Source organism: Ooceraea biroi, chromosome 10 (genome assembly GCF_003672135.1).
Source record: "Ooceraea biroi isolate clonal line C1 chromosome 10, Obir_v5.4, whole genome shotgun sequence".
In the NCBI taxonomy this organism is placed as follows: Eukaryota; Metazoa; Arthropoda; class Insecta; order Hymenoptera; family Formicidae; genus Ooceraea; species Ooceraea biroi.
Genome location: NC_039515.1, coordinates 7,998,171 through 8,017,511, shown reverse-complemented (window position 1 = coordinate 8,017,511; position 19,341 = coordinate 7,998,171). Strand labels below are relative to the sequence as shown.

At 39.4% G+C, this 19,341-nt stretch overlaps 1 protein-coding gene across 20 annotated transcripts in view; it reads left to right on the top strand.

The window, feature by feature from the left end:
- Positions 1-5,306: 5,306 nt before the first annotated feature.
- Positions 5,307-19,341, top strand: part of LOC105283737 (myosin heavy chain, muscle) — a 42,658-nt gene continuing 28,623 nt past the window's right edge. For 7 of the 20 annotated variants that reach the window (XM_026972814.1, XM_011346747.3, XM_011346737.3 and 4 more), the window contains exons 1-7: positions 5,307-5,706; positions 9,721-9,864; positions 11,477-11,633; positions 11,913-12,142; positions 12,692-12,755; positions 13,414-13,512; positions 15,435-15,538. In XM_026972814.1, coding sequence (XP_026828615.1) covers positions 5,500-5,706; positions 9,721-9,864; positions 11,477-11,633; positions 11,913-12,142; positions 12,692-12,755; positions 13,414-13,512; positions 15,435-15,538 — 1,005 coding nt within the window. In that variant the 5' untranslated portion in view covers positions 5,307-5,499. Of the gene's footprint in view, positions 5,707-9,510; positions 9,655-9,720; positions 9,865-11,476; positions 11,634-11,912; positions 12,143-12,691; positions 12,756-13,413; positions 13,513-14,174; positions 14,279-15,434; positions 15,539-19,341 lie in introns of all 20 variants that reach the window. The other 13 variants (XM_011346752.3, XM_011346743.3, XM_011346751.3 and 10 more) reach the window with 4 other exon arrangements.

Genomic DNA, 19,341 nt, shown 5'->3' with positions numbered 1-19,341 from the left:
ATCATAAGATAGATGAGAAATAATGTCGAATAAAGAAAAAGAATGACAAAACTTGAGAACTTAAAAATTTTGGGCATATAATTTCTTTTGATAATATCAAAATGAGATTAAGTTGTTTTCTGCTAGAGAACACGTAACGGCGTGCGTCTTTTACTCGAAATAGAGAGTCGTGAATACCTGCGCTGTCTCTCACTCGCTAATTTTACACGCTTCGGGACAAGTTATGCGACAACAAGAGGGTTAAAAGGGGGCGAGGGTGGCTTAATGCTTGAAATGATTCAGAGAGTTCGCTTTTTTGCCTAGTATCCTTCTAGCACACGCTTGGCACGTATCCGATCGTAATATCGTGACTCTCCTGGCACGATTATGTCGATCACCCACGCCTGTAGAATAAACGTGTCCTAATGACGCGCGATTGCGCGTAATAATTTTGCTTAATAATGAAGCGAGCAATCACGAACGATAAATAAGCGATCTATGAATGAAAATCCGCGGATCTTTCGTGGAAATTAAGTAGGCATCTTAGCGAAATACATTAATAAATATTTAATTGATAATAATTAGCAAAATACAAAATTGGAAAAACTTATATAATAAACGTCAACTCGATTATTCTTTTTTTCATTTTTTCATTTTTCTTAAAAATTGTATTTATTTACGAAGGTAAGTAGGAAAACTTTTAGATAATATTAACAAAGAAATATTTAGTATTAAATAATTATCAACACAGCATCTAATTATATGTATTATTATATTTAATCTGTATATTCCTTAATCTGTGGGCACATGCATTAAAATTATTTTCATCTTTTAATAAAAGAATTTCTGTTTTATTTTTTAAAAAATTTGGACGAGTCAGACGAGTCAGAGGAGATTCATCTCATGTGCTAGAAGAATATGTCATGTTTTACTGACTCTCGCCGATTATAACGAGTTGACGGAAGAGATTAGTTTCTCAATCGACCTTACGATTACACATACTGTATGACACATCGGCCGAGGAATCATCGTCCTCCACGCATTTCTCCCTGTCATTTACTAGGACTGGAAGAGATCCAATCTTTCGCGAGAAAACCGCATCGCTGAACGTCGCGTTGCATTGAACCGTTGCATCTCGAAATCGCTGGGATGAGAGAAATACCGCAGCTCGTCTGGATGTAATCCGCCTCAGAATGCGGAGACGTGCTAGCCAAGTGTTAGAATTACGTTAAAATGCTTGTACCGAAAAGTGGTCGCCAAATAATGTCATTTAAATTATTTTAAACTGAAAAAGCAGGAGGCGGGGTTACGATACGAATAGAAATTTTTAAACATTAAATTAAATAATATTTTATTATTAATAATGTTTATTACAGTTACTTATTGATATCGATTATCAGTTTATAATATTCATTAGATATTATACTATATTTTAATATTTTAGATATTATAATATTTATTATATTGTACACATAATAATTGTTATATACATTATTAGAAATATAATATTAATAATAATATAATAATTATTAATATTGCTACAATTTTCTATTTATATCAAACATTTATATCATATTCAACACTCTTCAATCGCATATCTTTAGATGCATCCAGTTGCAACGACATATCATCGATCGGGATGATGACGCCATGAAATTCGCTCCTTGCGGCGTTTCGCTCGGCCGCGTAAATATTATTTCTGCGGCTGAATTTCCGTAGAAACGCCAAGGCCCGCCGCGTCGTCTGACTACATCTCGTCCGTGACCACTGCGCTGGTTTACGCGCGCTGGAATGCATTCAGAGGCTCCCCTGGAGAAGCGAAGCTGTTTGATCCGTCGATCGCGTATAAATAAAACACACCATATTCTCATTCTTAGACACCACGACCAGTTTTCCCGAGGTCTCACACTGTAGACGATGGACATCCGCGTCTTGGACATCAACCATAAGTTGCACATTTCTTCGCCGGAGCGACTGTCGCAAAAGTGGAAAGCGTAAAGATTGGAATAATATAGACTTAAAAAATGAGTAATTCTCCATCCAGGTGTAAGGCCACATTACAAATATTATTATTCCGTCGCACTCATTACACTCATTGCTTCATTATTAATTTATTTCATTCTATTAGGAAACATAAGCTTCGTAATATGAACGTCAATCGTGTCGTTCGAATCCTTGCCAAGCTGTCATCGACGACTAACACAAAAACGAATCCATCATGCACCCTCGACCAGATTGACGTCTTTATCTTGACATCCGGTTCAGCTTGACGTAACCGGCGATGGACGCGAGCGAACCATCGTTCACCGGCGCGCACCCCGAATAACGCTCGGAGCGGCCACGTGCGCCCTCCACGTGGCGCGCTCCTCCTACCCCTCCTCCTCCCTCCGTTTTCTCGTCCCTCGTTCTGTCCTTGTCTCTCTGTGACGACCACCGAGAGCAACCCAGCGAGGAGAACGAGTGCGCCCTCCGAAATTCCGAAACACCTCTTTCTTCCATTTCGAGGTCCGCTGCGCGTTCGCCGGGGGCTGCCCGGGGGTAACGCCGAGCGGTGGGACCAGCGACGCGACAGTTACCGCGGAGGGGTAAGGATGGCGGCATGGGCGTCTCGCTCCGACGTCTATTTTCATCTCACTCGCCGGCGTCGCGGCCATCCCTTGCCACCGCCGCGTTCTCGGTATCATCGTCCGCCTAAAAAGGTAGATTGGCCGCGGAAGTAACGCGATCCGCCATTGGTCAGACCGACCTACCAATCGGCCGCAGCGTTACACTCTAGGATCACGTTGCACGCGCTTATATTGGGAGCCCCCGCTCGTTACCCCGACAGAACGGCTCTCTAACGTAAGTGCGCTGCATCGCGTCGCGACGCCGCCGGCTTCTTTTTTTTCCTCTTTCTTTCTCTCTTTTTCTCTTTCCACGCAAAATTAATGTCCTGATTAAAGAAGCAAAAAAAAATACGGAGAAGAGCCCGGATCCGCGCGCGGGGTGCAATAACGGGGGTGCAACATCCGTCAATCGACACGCGTACACGGCGCGGGTGTACCGGTGATAAGAACGAGCGAAGATAAGAGCGGAGTTGTCGACGAGTCGGGGGTGAGACCCGAGCCCGCAAGGATTCACGGAACTCGCAAGAGGACTGAGCTTCCGGTGGTTGAATTCTTCTATTCCTCCTGGAGAGGATCGCGTGTGCGTCTGTGCCGAGAGGGGTGTCCGGAGATCTCCGGGGGAGAGCAAATCACCACAGGTGGTGGACGGGAAGTGGTGGCGGCCGCGCGAAAGAGGCCGAAGGGGTGACTTTCCGGGGGAGTGACCTTCGACCTTCCTTGGTGAAGTAGTCGTGTGAGAATCCGAGGATGTGCCTGAGGACCGGAGAAACCCCTTATTTGTGTGTGCTTATGATTCCCCCAAACGGTGAATGGACACAGTGCTCCCCCTCTCTTTCTTCTTCTTCTTCATCATCCCCCGATTCTCTCCCTCGTTCTGGAGAACTGGGTCGGATCACAACGAACACTGAGGTCGAGCTTTTGGAAGTCAATTCGACTTCCGACACGAGGCTGAAGAATATTTAAGAGAGGCTGACTTCCGGTTGTGTTTCGAAGGGGTTTTCTTTCCGTTGAAAGCAATGGGGTTTTGTGCAAATATCAGGAATACCATTGTGCGATGCTACCAAGTTCGATTCTTCTATTCGGATGGCCGTCAATTTTTTGCCACACTTACACTTGTGCAATTGTCTTTTTATTTAATTTATTAATTATTTTTTATATTATTTCATTTATCATGTGGTTTGTGCATAATAATATATATATTATTATGTAACTTTTAAAGCAATTTTTAAATTACTTTAATACGCGGTTATCTAATAGCTTATAGATGTAATTAAAGAAACTTGAGGAATCACAAGCTACTTTTTTAGTTAATTTGTTACACATAAATTCTAGTTACAAAAATAAAAGTTTTATTAAATAATTCAATCTTGTAATATTTGTAATATTTATAATACGAAATTGTAAGATTCCCATTTTATTTTAAATTATGCACGTTATTATTAAAGATACTGTAATTATATAATTTTCGATTTAAAGCATTTTTTTACTAAAAATTTTATAAAGAAAATAGTACACAAAAAGAGCGTTAATTCATTTTAATTATCTTTACCGGTGAAATTGATTAAATGGTGAAATCGATCTTCTCTGTACGCGAATAATTCTTATCTAAAATTTGCCACAGAACCGCTTATTGTTTTATCTAACAGATACTCTCTTTATATGTAAAAAGAAAAACTGGCTTCTAAATTCAGAAATTTTCCTTGTAGTTCATGTTCTTCATTTTCATCTTTCTCTTAAAATTATTCTTTTTCCATCTTTATCAATATCACTTTCTTATTGTTATCTTCCATGTTCTTATTATTCATTTCTTACATGGTTTGCAGTCTGTACGCTATCTCAAGCGTCTAACGAAAAAACTGACGATAAAGACAATAAAAGTTTTTTGTATATCTACCGTATATTGTTTTCATTATAGATCTTTTCGTTCAAACGAATTTGTTCAGATGGATACATAAAAGACACCCGTTCTCGTAACGCGACACATTGCTCCATTTGGTCGTTCCGGTCGTCGCCTCGCGTCGACTGCTCCATTTTGTATTCTTATCCGATTATGTAACCATATCGTACTTTCGACTCCGCTCTACTACTCTTCTCCATGATGCATGCGTAATCGTCGGGCCGAGTATCAGTGTCCGTGACGTAATATTAAATCTATTCGAAGTGAAGCGTGTTTGATTAAACAAAATCTTCATTGTTTAGAAGATATTATTTTTAGAAGATTTGAGAGAAATCGGGAAAGAGAAAAGCCGACGGTCGTCTATAACGATTCTAAAGATTAATCGATTCCGCTTCAATACGAGATTTCCAATATCAAAAGATGGCTATATTATTCTAAAATATCATCTGTTTTAATTTATAAAATAATTTTAGAAACTTTGATATGAAATTGTTATAAATTTCTATAAAGCTCTTTGTAAGGACTTGACATGGAACATTATAGTCGGGAAAGAGATTTGTCAGCCTAGCATATCCGACATAGTGGATCGACCATTACTTAAGACCATTACAAAAGACTTGTAAAGGATATTTTTAAATTTTTTAATTACCGTTTTTATTGTAATAGAGTCAAACTGAAGTTAAACTGAATTACTTTCATATTAGGGATGCTATAATCGGTGGCTGCGCGATGATGATACTCTTTTTCTCGTGAAGCGGAACCGCAATCAACAGGAAGTACCGATAGGAAATATCGAAATGTTTTAATGGAGATATTTCCCCTAGGGCCGCCCAGAACGTGCCGCCAGAAGTAGTCCGTCCGCCGCCGAACCAACAACAAGCCCCGAAGGCAAACGACAGGAAGAAGAGGATCCAGTCCTCCCCTTCTACCGAAAGAAGAAGTGAGAACCTCACGAGGGAGCCCGTGAGTGCCACGGCATCAGTTTCACGCGAGTAGAGCCCGGAAGAAGAGCCGAAGATGCCAGCTCCGAAGCCCCAGGAGGGAGAGGATCCCGATCCAACCCCGTACCTCTTCGTCTCCCTCGAGCAGAAGAGGATCGATCAGACAAAACCCTACGACGCGAAGAAGGCATGCTGGGTGCCCGACGAGAAGGAGGGCTATCTTCTTGGTGAGATCAAAGCCACCAAGGGCGATGTCGTCAGCGTCGGCTTGCCTGGCGGCGAGGTGTGTACTCCGTAATCTACTTGCACCTCTTTTCGTGACCTTTTCTCCCTCGCGACGTTATTCACCCATGAAGTGACCACGGATTGCTCGACAATTAATGGCCGATGAGCAATGTCGGTGTTTTTTGAGCAACTTTATTTAGAAACAAAGTAAAAAAGAATTATAATTAATGGAATTGTGCATTACGTCTTTTTACTCAATGGTGACAGCAGTGATTTCTGGAAAAATGATAAAATGGTCTTGAGCGAAAGATTTCGTCTTGGTAGAATCGGCCATTATTCGAACAATCTAATGTCCGAAATTCAGGATTATATGGTTAATCTTTTTATGGTTAATTAATTAATAGTTCCGGATATTGAGTAAAAAAAGTATTGAATTATATTTGAATTCTTGAATTGAAATAACTATATTCGGTGCTGCAAACTCCTATAATTGCATTTACATCTCATTGGGAGTAATTTTATAATGAAAATATTATGAGTTTGAAAAAATAACGTATATCGTTTATTTTTATATATAGTGATACTATTAGAGATCAATGCCAGAATTTATTCAATGTTTCAAAATTACTGGAGTAACAATATTCGCGAAATTCTTTATAAGGTACAATTTACCAGTATCCGTTTCACAACTTAGGTGTCACATATTATAAAAATACTAAATATGATATTTATTTAAAACTTTAGCTTTAATAGAGTAAAAATTGCTTAATTTGTGTAATCGCGATATTTTGTTGATATTTCGACTTAATGCTTTTACAGTTCTTTCTATATTTTATATAGGAAGTCTATATAATATAAAGTCTATAATTACCTATTTAAAAATACGGAAATACTACTATTGCCAAAACGATTACCGGTCTGTCTGTTCATACGTCTTCCTTTTCTACTGTCAATCTTCTCAAACCTCGTCGTCAGCCTTGCCGTTTAATGTTATTTAAATTCAACCTGACTCTCTTTTTCGAACCAGATCCCGAAAGTGACGTAACACTTTTCGAGAGCGCGATTACGTCGGAAAAACGTGCGTGCTCGTAAAGCCTCGAGAAAGGTGCCGACGCGCGTTCCGATTTTGCCGGATAAATTCGTTCGCTCGCACAGATTTTCGGGGTGGACAACATGTGGGCGGCGGGAGGGGGCGTCTGTTTACGGCACGGCGATTTTCATCGATCGCCATGGAAGGACCGAGGTACGATCTCTCCCTCCGCTTTGGCGATTTTTTAGCCGGCTCGTCCGACTAAGAATCAAGAGAAAGATAGAAAGAGAGGGGGGAGCCCTGTGTGCTCGCTTCTATATATATATAAAAAGAAGGGGGAGGAACGGGGCGATCTCGCTGGGGCGGTCTATTTTCGGAGAACGGAAAACCGGCCGCGAGTGCGAGTGCTCGTCGGTGGCTCGTAGCCTTCTGTCACCCGGCCGCCCGAAAGCGTAGGCTTTCTTTTCAGACGGAAATAAAGCCTCCTCGCTTGAGCTTGAGGCCTGTCAAAAAGCGCATTACGTAAAAGAGGCGGCTGTCCGTTCCTCCGCGCCACCAATGGAAATAAACCACGACATCCGCCCGCGAAAACAAAATGTCTCGGAATTTTCAGGACGCCCTGTTTTCGCGGCGAAAAAATCTGCTGTAAACTTAATTTTTGAAAAATAGAGATTTTTCATAGCGAAAGGGAGACGTATGATTGATATCGATCGAATTATATTCTTGACTTTTCGACGGATATTAATTGATTAGAATTGCTGTGTGTGTCATTAGAAAAAGCTTCCAAAATGTTCCGACTTCGGTATTGACAGGCAAAGGAAGGGCCAAAGTAGAGAACACCTTTCTACTACATTTCTTGAAATATTTTTATTAATCTGCAATCTTGTTTGAAAAAGACGGACATATTTTCTCTTTCTCTCTTGCTCTGTCTGCCTTCTTTTATCAATTATATTTTTTATCAATTGTATATTTCTTCAATACTATTCTTCAAGATTAAATTTCCAAAGCACATATAGTTACATAATCCCATTATCCGCGTCAATAGCTTCTATTTTCACCACTCGCGATTCATCCTCGTCATTTCGCGTCTGTAGGATAAATACACCTCGCACTGTGCGTCATAAATTCCTCGGATTCTACGTCAGTCGCATTTCGTTGACGTTTCGAGGTAATTTTTTGATAACATTTTATCAAGAATTTTTATTTCATTAATCGCATACACGACGCTTTCGAGCTCGCCCGACGTCAGTACGAGATCGCTGCTCTTTTCCGGTTTTCTTGCGATTCCGAGGAAAGCGTCACCGCTATTTTCGCGTGCCAGGCCCGAATTTTGATCTCGGGGCATTCTCGCACAAACGGCCCCGATATCCGCATCCCCGTGTAACCGTCAGTTACATAACGGTTCAGCAAACCCTGTCGCCTCGCTTTGACCGTTAGCCTAAACGCTATTGTTAGCATCGCCGTGGCCAGCGCCTAGCATAATAATATGCCGCAACGCCACTTCTCGAAACGCGGGTTAACGTATTTTTAGAGCAGCAACCGCGAGCGGAGCCCGTTTAAAGAGAAAGAGAGAAAGAGATGCGCCCGCAAGATGAAGAGAACCAAGAGAACGACAGAGAAAGAGAGAAGAGAAAGAGAGAGAGGTGTCACCGGCAGTTGCCAAAAAGCCTCTTTACGCAATACGACCGTGGAGAAAAAAATTGTCCCGTCTCTTTCCACTTCTTGTCGAGATTTCTGGCACAGTCCACGCTTGCCGGCCCTTCCTATTCTCTTCCATTTTGGTTTCGAAGGAATTAAATCTTTGGAAATTAAATAACATGTATTTAAACATTTCCGTTGATATCTGAAATATCCGTGATAATTAAATGATAATTGTGCACGTAATAATTACATTTAATTTTGATTGTCTTGATTTTCTTGGTAGCATTATTCCATCGAGAATAGAGAATCGAAGTAATCGAGAACAATAGGAAGTATAGTCGCGATGCAAGTGCAACGGAAATGTTCATTTGGCATTGATTGTATAATATATTCGTATACGTTTAAAACTTAGTTTAATATAGTGTAAGAGTTGCTGCGGCAAATTGTAAGTATATCGAAGGTAATAGATCGTAGTTTCTTATATTAGAGATCTGTTAACGCTGCTACATTTTAGTGCATGTACTCTTATGATATATTCTTATGAAATAGATAATCAGTAAGAATATTTGACATGCGGTGAGAATAATCGTAGAATTACGGATGAGCGAATTTAATTGCCAAAAAGTATTCAAGCGGAAGAAAGACATTCCGGAGCAAATTATATACAAGTACGAGACAATAACTTGATAGATCGATTTGATTACGCAACAAATTTAATGGATATTTAATTTTTGATGAAATCTGTTTATTATTATTCTTTTCTTTCATTTCCATTTGAGAAAATAATTACGGAATCTTCGACAACTATTATAATCCATCAAATATTTCAAAAATGTTTTTAATATTAAATGATTGAAAACACATTATTAATGTTGATGAAATAACAATCTATAATACAAAATTGAAGATTTATTACTTTAAGTTCTGTTATTTCTTGTCAATTTTATTCGATCTTCTTTTAATTTCGTTCTTGCAAATCTAAAGCAAAAGATCTCTAATTTAATGCAACATAAAATACATCGGACGAATAAGTATCTCACGCAAACTCCGGGATGTTTTCTATTCCATCGCGTTCAGTATTAAGAAATCGACCGCGCCGCGATCGATACCGTTGACAAAACGAAAAGAAACTCGATCGAAAATAGAAAAAAGAAAAATAGAAAAAAGAGAAAACTCCGAATGCTCGCGCAGACGAAACAGTTCCGCAAGGACCAGCTGTCCCAAGTGAACCCGCCGAAATTCGAGAAGGCCGAGGACATGGCCGATCTGACTTACCTGAACGAGGCATCGGTGTTGCACAACCTGAAGCAGCGTTACTACGGCAAACTGATCTACGTAAGTTGACCGCCACGTGCACGTCTCTAATCGCCCTCTTTTCTTTTCTTTCCCCCGCCGCGACAGACCAAGGACTTCAAGAAGGACCAGCTACAACAGGTGAACCCGCCAAAGTACGAGAAGGCCGAGGACATGTCGAATCTGACCTACCTCAACGATGCTTCGGTCCTCCACAACTTGAAGCAACGTTACTACGCCAAGCTCATCTACGTAAGGCTCCGCGTTCGCGACGGAGAGATGTTCGCCACCACCCTTGCCTGCTCTTCTTCTCTCTTGCCGGGGAACGAGGACGACTTGTCTGGCTTTGTCTGGCCTCAAGTGTCTTCTTCTCCTTGCCTTCTGAAAAGTTTCACGGCGCTTTCCGAAGGGCCGTAATTTGTCGCTCAAAACGCTAGGACGCGTCCCGCGACATTCTGTAGGCATTCTCCTCCTCTTGCTTTACATCCTTTGTCATCCGCGATGAAGAACTCGCCAGGATGCACGAAGGTTTCTTTAGGAGCATCGTCGCGAAGTCGCGACGACTTCTTCGTCGACGATCCTTCTCTTTCAAGAAGAGATTTTCTCATCATCTCCATAATTTTGTAGAATGCATGGATTTTCTTTTTTACATATTGAATTTTGATTGATTTTTGATTTTTTCTTTTTTATATAGGTAAAGATGATGTCGCTAGAAAGCACCATGACGTGCCGCGCGACGTCTTCTAGCTTCTAGTATCTTTTTTATTAATATTTTTATAATCTTTTTCTAGTCGCTATATATTTTTATTATCGGGAGATGCATGATTTTTTCTTTTCTCTTCCTTTTATGAAAGAATGACGTCGTCACAAAACACAATGACGTGTCGCGACGTGATCTTCTCTTGGATTGGAAAATGTTCCCTTTTCTGTTCCGAATTGATGATTTCGACTCGATCATCAATTTGGTACTTTCTTCAAATTGAGAAAATGTCAAGCGAGGGATACTATTCACTATTCACTCGGCTTCGCCGAGTTTCTTGCCGGGAAACGCTTATTACTCGTGACATTTTCTTCGTTTCAACTCGCACCAAGTATGCGATCGAATTTTTCTATCTCTCCGTCTTAATTTCCCGTCCTATTCTATCTATTGTGTTTAACTGAGTGCGCTCCAGGATCCACGTGCTCACAAAGTGGAGATCTCGAAGGATGCTCTCGTCTCGAGACGCGAGTTGCATTCGCTACGATGAGAGATGGACTCCTGCATCGGCGTTCAAATAATGTTTTCATTTTTATCTTATTGATGTAGTATAGATTTTTATCTTATTTATGTAGTATATATTTGTATCTTATTTATGTAGTATAGATTTTTGTGAATGTCGTCGATATTGTAGGATTAATATACCAAATCGAAAGATTTATTACTCATATAAAAAATTTATGCCATATTAATGTACATATGGATTTATTTATAATTTCCAATCTCTCTTTTTGTAGTTAAATTTAAAATAATAATCCGAATTATCTGTATTTTAATAATTATTTTTGTTGAAATGAAGATTTTGATGACACAGTAATCTGTCATTATCGACGATATACTATATAAACAAATTTTGGCTATTCGAATTTTGGAATCCCATTTTAATTGTAATCTTACACTTAAAGATTTATAATACTTTCTTGTTGGTTTTTGCAAATTTTAATAGCCAAAATTCGTCTGGGATATATCTTTCGTGATATGAGTCTCAGGATCTGCAGATCTTCGTTCTGGCGAACCGTAGAGACCGGCCGAGCCATGGAACGTAGTTCGAACTCCTGATTAATCCTGCATGTTGATTGATCTTTAAACAGTCAATCTCTTTTATAGACCTACTCTGGCCTGTTCTGCGTGGCTATCAATCCCTACAAAAGATTCCCCGTGTACACCCATAGATGCGCCAAATTATACCGTGGCAAGAGGCGTAGCGAGGTGCCGCCGCACATCTTCGCCATTTCCGATGGAGCTTACGTCAACATGCTCACCAGTACGTATTAATATAGTATAATTACGAACCAAAATGAACAAAATTTATGAACAAAAGTATATTCAATGCAAATAGAAAGAGGTCGCGTTATGCTTTTACGTATTGAAAATCGATTTGGCTTAATATCTTAAGAATAAAATATGTTGTTAGATCAAGTAGACACTAAAACAGTATTTTTTCATTTATTTCGAAACAGAATGTTCCGCAAAAGATCTGAATTTTTTTTATTCTTAGTAATCGTATGCACTATGTGAAATCCGTGTATTTTGCACTCCACAGATAACGAGAACCAGTCTATGCTGATTACCGGTGAGTCTGGTGCCGGAAAGACTGAGAACACGAAAAAGGTAATCGCGTACTTCGCCACCGTCGGTGCCTCGACCAAGAAGGAGAAGGACGACCCAAATAAGAAGAAGGGCTCCCTGGAAGACCAGGTCGTCCAGACCAATCCTGTCCTGGAGGCGTTCGGTAACGCCAAGACCGTCCGTAACGACAACTCCTCTCGTTTCGTAAGTGCGCTTCTATTTTAACGCCCGGTAACGAAACAGGGCGAAGTGGCCATTACTATATTTGGCCAAGATAAACGATTGCGTGCGTGGAAGTTTTAATAGCGGCCGGGAAAGTTTAGACGCAAGCGAGCAGCTGCATGGAAATGCGTTTTACTCGAATTGAGAAATACATAATTTTTATTTGTGTTTTTATAATATTAAAGTATAATTAATAATAATTGTTTTTCATAATACTTTTTAAATATTTTATAACTATTTTAGTCTCGAAATTTCGTTTCAAATTTAATGTTTCAGGGCAGAATTGTTTCAATTCTGGAATCTCGGTTTTGACATCTACAATAGATGTGATTAATTTGATTGTACAATAGTTGCATTTCCTTTGCATTAAAGAATTCGTAATTCTTTATATAGATGTTATAGATATTATAATTTTTATATAAACACAACATAAATTCAAGGCTTATTGAATTAAATTTCACCTATCAATCCGCCTCGATTTTAATTTACTTGATTAATTTCATTAATTACGTTTTCGTCTGTCTCGAATAGGGTAAATTCATCCGTATTCACTTTGGTCCCTCCGGGAAACTGGCTGGTGCCGATATTGAGACCTGTGAGTATCAATTTCTTGTTTTAAACTAAGCAATTCGTTGCATTTTTCGAGAAGGAAGTTATCGGATAACTTCAACCATTTGTTAATCTTTTGCGCAATTGAGCGACCGGTGTTTAATGATCACGTCAAGGTGACGGAGTGATGGAACGCATTTTATTATCGTCAGTGTGTCAGCGTACGTCATGAAGGCGCAATTGGCTTCGAATGGCTCATACACTGTCGGTCGCTTCTCATTCGGTTATTTTTGCAACCGCGTCGACGTTTCGTTTCGTTTGGCTTGAACCGCTCGCGTCACTGCATGACTCGGTTTCTTCACTCAATTCCGCGCTATAAACGACGTTATTCAGCGCGCAATGGCTTTTTGCGTGCATAATTCTGCTCGCGATGAAATTTTACATTCGAGATAAAGAAATGCGACATTATTTTTATTTTAGCATCAATCTCCTAAGTGTGTTGCCACTATCTTTAATAACTTAAATTTAAAGTCAGCTGCGCCAATTCTCTTAAGGCAATTATTTTATTTTTATTTATTAATTCTGTTCTTATTAAAGGCAAAGAGCGTGGAAATATTTCCTTACGCCTTTTGTATCTCGATACAAACGTATGAAATCTTTCTCTCAAGTACAATGTATTGAAAAGAATCTTCTCCTTTGTACAGATCTGCTGGAGAAGGCCCGTGTCATCTCCCAACAGACTCTCGAGCGTTCTTACCACATCTTCTACCAGATCATGTCCGGTTCAGTCAAGGGATTGAAGGGTAAGGTCATCGATGTTCCGCGCGAGAAAGAAAGTGCAATCAATACGTGAATAGGATTCATCTCGTTCATCAATTCCCATAAATTATAAAGTCTCTTTCCTCAAGGATCGCACCGACAAATTATCGCTGCCTCGGAAAATAAGTTATATATACTGCAGAAAATATACGAGCTATTAATTTTAAAATAAAATTCTATTAGAAATCAATTTTTAATTAATACATTTAATATATTTATTTGTATTTGTAAAAACCTAATCGAAATTAATTGCTATTATAATTTATAATTATGATTGATACAGATTCTCAATAATATCAGCAAAAAATAAGTAATATTATCTTGTAATATTGAGGATATAATAATTAAATATATAATTAACTACTTTCGTTAAGAGGAATTAATTTTCTCGAGGTAGCGATTATTTTATGAGCTTGCGAGCGCTCTCGTCGGGATTAGAAATAGCGGAATTAGGATCGAGCAGAACTCAAGAAGGTGAGACGGATGTTAAAATCCTACGGAGAATAATCCGTAGGAAAAGAAGGGACTCGCAGTTCCAAATTGCGTATTCAGAATGCGATAACCGCTTTCCGAGGAGGATTCCGCACTCGTCCTCCTCGCACCATCACGAAAGATCTCATCATCGAATTATCCTCCTTCCAAATAGACATGTGCCTGCTATCGAACAACATCAACGATTACTACTTCGTATCTCAAGGCAAGACGACGATCCCGAACGTCGACGACGGCGAGGAGTGTCTGCTGACCGACGTAAGGACCTGACGATGACGAATGTCGCAGGGTTCTCGCCCTCTCGTTAATCTTTAATCCTCCCTCTGTACATGACATCCCTTAGACACAATAGTTTAGATCAGCCGATGGTTTTCGTGAATTAACCGTACATCCGTTGCCTGGAAGAACACTGCAGCAGGCAATCAGCAACACCTCTAGCGCGAGGCGTCATCGAGAGAAACGTGTCAGTCACACAATCGATTCTCTCAAGTTTTTATAACGGCGCGATACAATTTAATGTTTAATCAATATATTTGTGGTCAATGTTTAGTGGGAAGTATTATAATTGAATGTAAATTCGAAGAAACTGGATTTGATTAAAATAAAATTTTCTTTACACAAGATTATATTATGTCCTAAGATGGAAATACGATTGGTAGCAGACACGTATCTCTCGTAGAATAGTGTGTTGGTATGGTAGACGCTCTCCGCTGCGAAAACTGGGACATTTTGTACATAATTTCACCGTCCTAGGAAGGCACAATACGCAGAGACGGAATAGCGGTATTCTGCAGAGCTATACTGTAGAAATATACGTAAAACATATTAGACCGAGTATTTTGTATTGAGTAGCGAGTATTTTGAATATCGACGTTGGTGTCGTGGACGAGAAAACCATTTTGGAATTGCCGGAGAAGAATCGAAGAAACTTTCAGAAATTTTAATATCAAGATCCAACAAAATTCACTAAAACAAAATCAATATTTTACAGAAAATTTACATAGATAATTTCGCAGTAATTTGCAAGAGAGATTTACGTTAATATTATTTTTCAGATATTAACACAAAATTCAAAGAAAGAGGAAAGGAAATTACCTTTGAATTAAAAATATTAGTTTAAAAATCTTATGTTTCGAAGAACGTAAGGCGATTCGATGGTTCGCTCGTCGCGTAACCCCTGATGAGCACAGGGCTCCATCACGTCTCTTGTCTGAACCTTGCTCAGTATGTACATCTACTAGTATCTTCCCTCTGAAACTAGTTGAGAGAACCCGCGGGACTCGCGAAGGTTCACGTATTCCTTGTAGATAGGTCTCACCTTCATGTAGAACGATGGAAAGCCACCAGGAAGCATGGTCTACCATCGATTGTTTTAACCACCCGCATGTTTTTTTCTTTCTACTCCACCCTGTAGAGATGTGCCTGCTGTCCAACAACATCAACGACTACCACTTTGTGTCGCAAGGCAAAACGACGATTCCCGGCCTCGATGATGGCGAGGAGCTTTTGGTTACCGATGTAAGTGCAATGGACCAGCTGGCGATGATTGAATAATCACATCATCGACGACGCTTTATCGCGTCAAGTTGAAGAAAGAAAGGGACTAATTCTCAAAAGCTTTTATTTTTCATTCGGACTATTCATTTTATTTGATTCTTTATATCGTTGTTACATACTACCACGTAATTTATAGCAAAAATGCATCATTATTAAGTACAAAAGTAATAATACGTAGATAAATTTAAATATGTAGCTTTCTTTTTGTTTCATTCTCAAAATTATTTATCCTTCACATTTTGCTATTAAAAGACAATTGTAAGAAACAGTTTTATAAAATAGTTTGTTTTGCATACCTACTCTTCTTTTTATTAGTTTGTTTGTTATAATTCCATTTTTATTCTTTTATGAATACATTTATTTGACATGATTACATAGTTACTTTTGAAATTAATTATAATTAATTGGCAAAAGAATTTTTGACTTCCGACTCTTGAATGATTGTTCTCAAAGCTCGCTGGTCCAACTCTCTGAGCACAAGGTTCTCTGTCGCCTTCCCGTACACACAGTGATTCCGCTTTTGGGAAAGCATCATCGCTCCTCAAATACTGCACGGAGTGATGATACTTTTCGTAAATTTTGTAGCTGTATCAGCTTTTATCTGTACATATTCTGTAGTTTGTCGTGTGACTTTATTTGTGCCATTATTCTCTCTTTTTCTATGTGCTACTTCTGTCTCTCTTCTCTCTCTTTCTCTTTCTCTCTGTTCTTCTATTTTCCATTTCAGCTGTCTTCAATGTGCCGCACAATTAACGAACACATTTTTGCAGCATCACACGCCGAGACACGGACATCTGCATCACCTCTTCTCTTCTTTCTCTTCTCTCTATCTTTCATTTTTTCTCTTCTACTTCTTCTTTCTCTTTCTATCGCTCTCTGTCATTCTTTCAGCGATTACGCGCCGCCAATAACTTGCTATGTCACTTCTGCAGATCGTCGCGAACACCGACGACTCCGATTTCGCTTTCGATTTACAATGTCCAAATTTATTCGAATTAACAATCATGTTAATGATGAAATTAAACATCAATTAAATGTAAATCAAATAGCTCGCGATCTCGTATCGATTCGATGATAAAGTAATTGTGAATCAAATTATGTCGATTGAAAGAAACATTTTTTTTAAATAATGAATGCATTATCTGTGTGGTGATTACAAAAAACGATTTGAGATTTCGACGGTGGTCGCGATCGTTCGCTTGATCGATCGCAAGATCGTGTGTGAACGTTTATCGGAGGGACACCGAGCACATGGTTGAGAAAAGAAACGAACTAACACAGAAACGACCATGCTGAGCAACCGGATCGGCGACTACTGGTACATTAGCCAGGGTAAGACCAGAATTCCGGGGGTCAACGACGGCGAGGACATGGAAGCAACGGACGTAAGTCCAGCCCCCAGGGTGCCTTCGATCTCGGCGTAAATTCACACCCCCTTGGCTTGTCGTTAAGTTAACGATATGAATTCTCTATTGCTTTTTGTCATTTTGAAAAAACATTTTAAGAGAATCTTGTGAATGAACAAAATTAGTACGAAAGCTGTTAAAGATTTTTAAGAGACATGTAATTGTATATAGCGATGGTTTTTCATGTTTAATTATTAATTTCATTCATTTTAACAATAAGCTACGATATTTATTTTTTTCTTTCTTTTTTAGTAAATGTTTAATTTAATTTTAAATTTTAACATAATCTATAGAAAGCAATTTTTTTCTTCGATTTTTTCTCGAACGACGAGCAAGGTGGTGCTGATGTACGGCCGAGGATTCGCCACCCCCTCGCTCCCCGCCTGCGAAAGCTGCTCGCCGCCGTAATCGGGGCGCGGGGAGACTGGGGGCGCGAGGCTTCCTCGCGTTGAAGAAGACATCTTTTCAAAATGTGATAGGAACCGATCGCCCCCGTTTACCCGCTCCCCGATATGCCCATTTGACACTTATTGTACCATCCACCCCTTACATGCCAGGCTGTTGAAAACGCGTGTTCACAATTGCCGAAGTAATCTCTGAAGAGATCCCTCACTCTTTAGGAGACTCAACTGTCATCTTGTGTAAAATTTTCTCGTTAAAAAGATTAGAAGAATTTTTCAAACGGAGAAAAGAAAAACATTTTCACGAAACGGTGATCGCAGCGGATCAAGAACTATGGATTGGATCGAGGATCGAGGATCGATGATCACAGATGACTTTGAATATAAAGACACTGAAAAGATTTAAAACTGCAAATGTTATATTATTTTTTTCAAACTGCTTCGCAGACATATGTTTCTTGTCCAACAACATATACGAGTATGTCAACGTATCTCAAGGAAAGATCACGATCCCCAACGTCGACGACGGCGAGGAGTGTTTACTGACGGACGTAAGTCCTTAGGTCTCACCCCGATCGTGAAAGGAGAATGTTCTCCCCCATAAAAATTTGACCTCGTATCTCATTTTTGTATATGAACTCTCCACTTCCTGTATCGGTGATGTCGATTTAATTTAATCTGCTTTCTTGAACATTTGAAAATTTTAAACAAAATTTATAATAATGAGAAATAATAAAAAAATAAATATTAATTTATCTTTTTTTTAATGAGAAAGATAATGAACTTCTTGACAATTGACATCGCTGTTGTTTTTTGATCCAAATCTTGATCAGTATCAGAGAATACGAATAATACCGATTAATGAAGCAAAGGAATTATTACTCTGATATAATAAATTAATTGTCATCCAATTTTCTATGTTACTTTTTACATTCTGATTGCTCCATTATCGGAATCCGCATAGCTACCATGTACATAGTATTCTCAAACACTTCCAGTAGTGTTGATTCCCTTTTGATACCGACTCCAATACTTTAACCTGGAGAGACTTCAAAAATGTCAAGAAAAAGAAATTCTTTTCCGCTCTGATCGTGAGGTACAACAATACTCCGATACTTTTATCTTTTTCCAACGTAGTATCCCAGTAGCTAGCGATCCCTTGTTATTCCCCTGCCCTTCGGTAGTTCTTTGGTTCCCGTTGAAAGCACTTCCTCAGGTTGAAACTTTGGTAGATTCGTTCAAAGATGCAACCTCGAGGAAGCGATTCTTCACCGATCGAGATCGTAAAGGAGAAGCTATCTTAATTGCGCCCTCGAAGGAGCGAGAGGGTACGGAGCAAGTGCGGCCGCCGTTCGCACGCACAAGAAATCGTCCAGGGCTGACCCTGAAGAGCGACTTTTGTCCCTCTTTATCACGAAGGCACCTCGCAAACGAGCACGATCTAGAGATCCTGCTCGTGACTTCGTCAGATCTTCTTCTTCTTCTTCTTGCTCTTCTTCTAGCACTTCGTGGTCCTGAGAGAGATCATGTAGACGGTGTTGAGTCACGTCGGAGCTCAGCGAAATGGAGCCACCGCCACGTAACACGAGCTCTGCTTCCGCTTGTCAGCTCGCTGCTGGCGCAATAGAACGTTTCCAGTTTCACCAGTCGATTTTAAGATTAAAATTAAGATTGAAGTTCCCATTTTCAATGTTGATCGATTTTGATTCCGATTTAATTGACAAAAGATCAATCAATCTAAAGGTCATGATCAATCAATATTCATAAAATTCGCTTATTTCTTAATAGATTATTATAAAAATGGAATTAAATAGAAAATGTCGATCTATTGATCTTTTTAAAAATATGATATTGAAAAAGAAATAAGCTTCTCTTGATTAATCTAATGGAAATTTAACTTAATCGACAATGGTGAAATCGCGCTGCAAGCTTCACGCTGACTTTTCTTTCGCTTCAT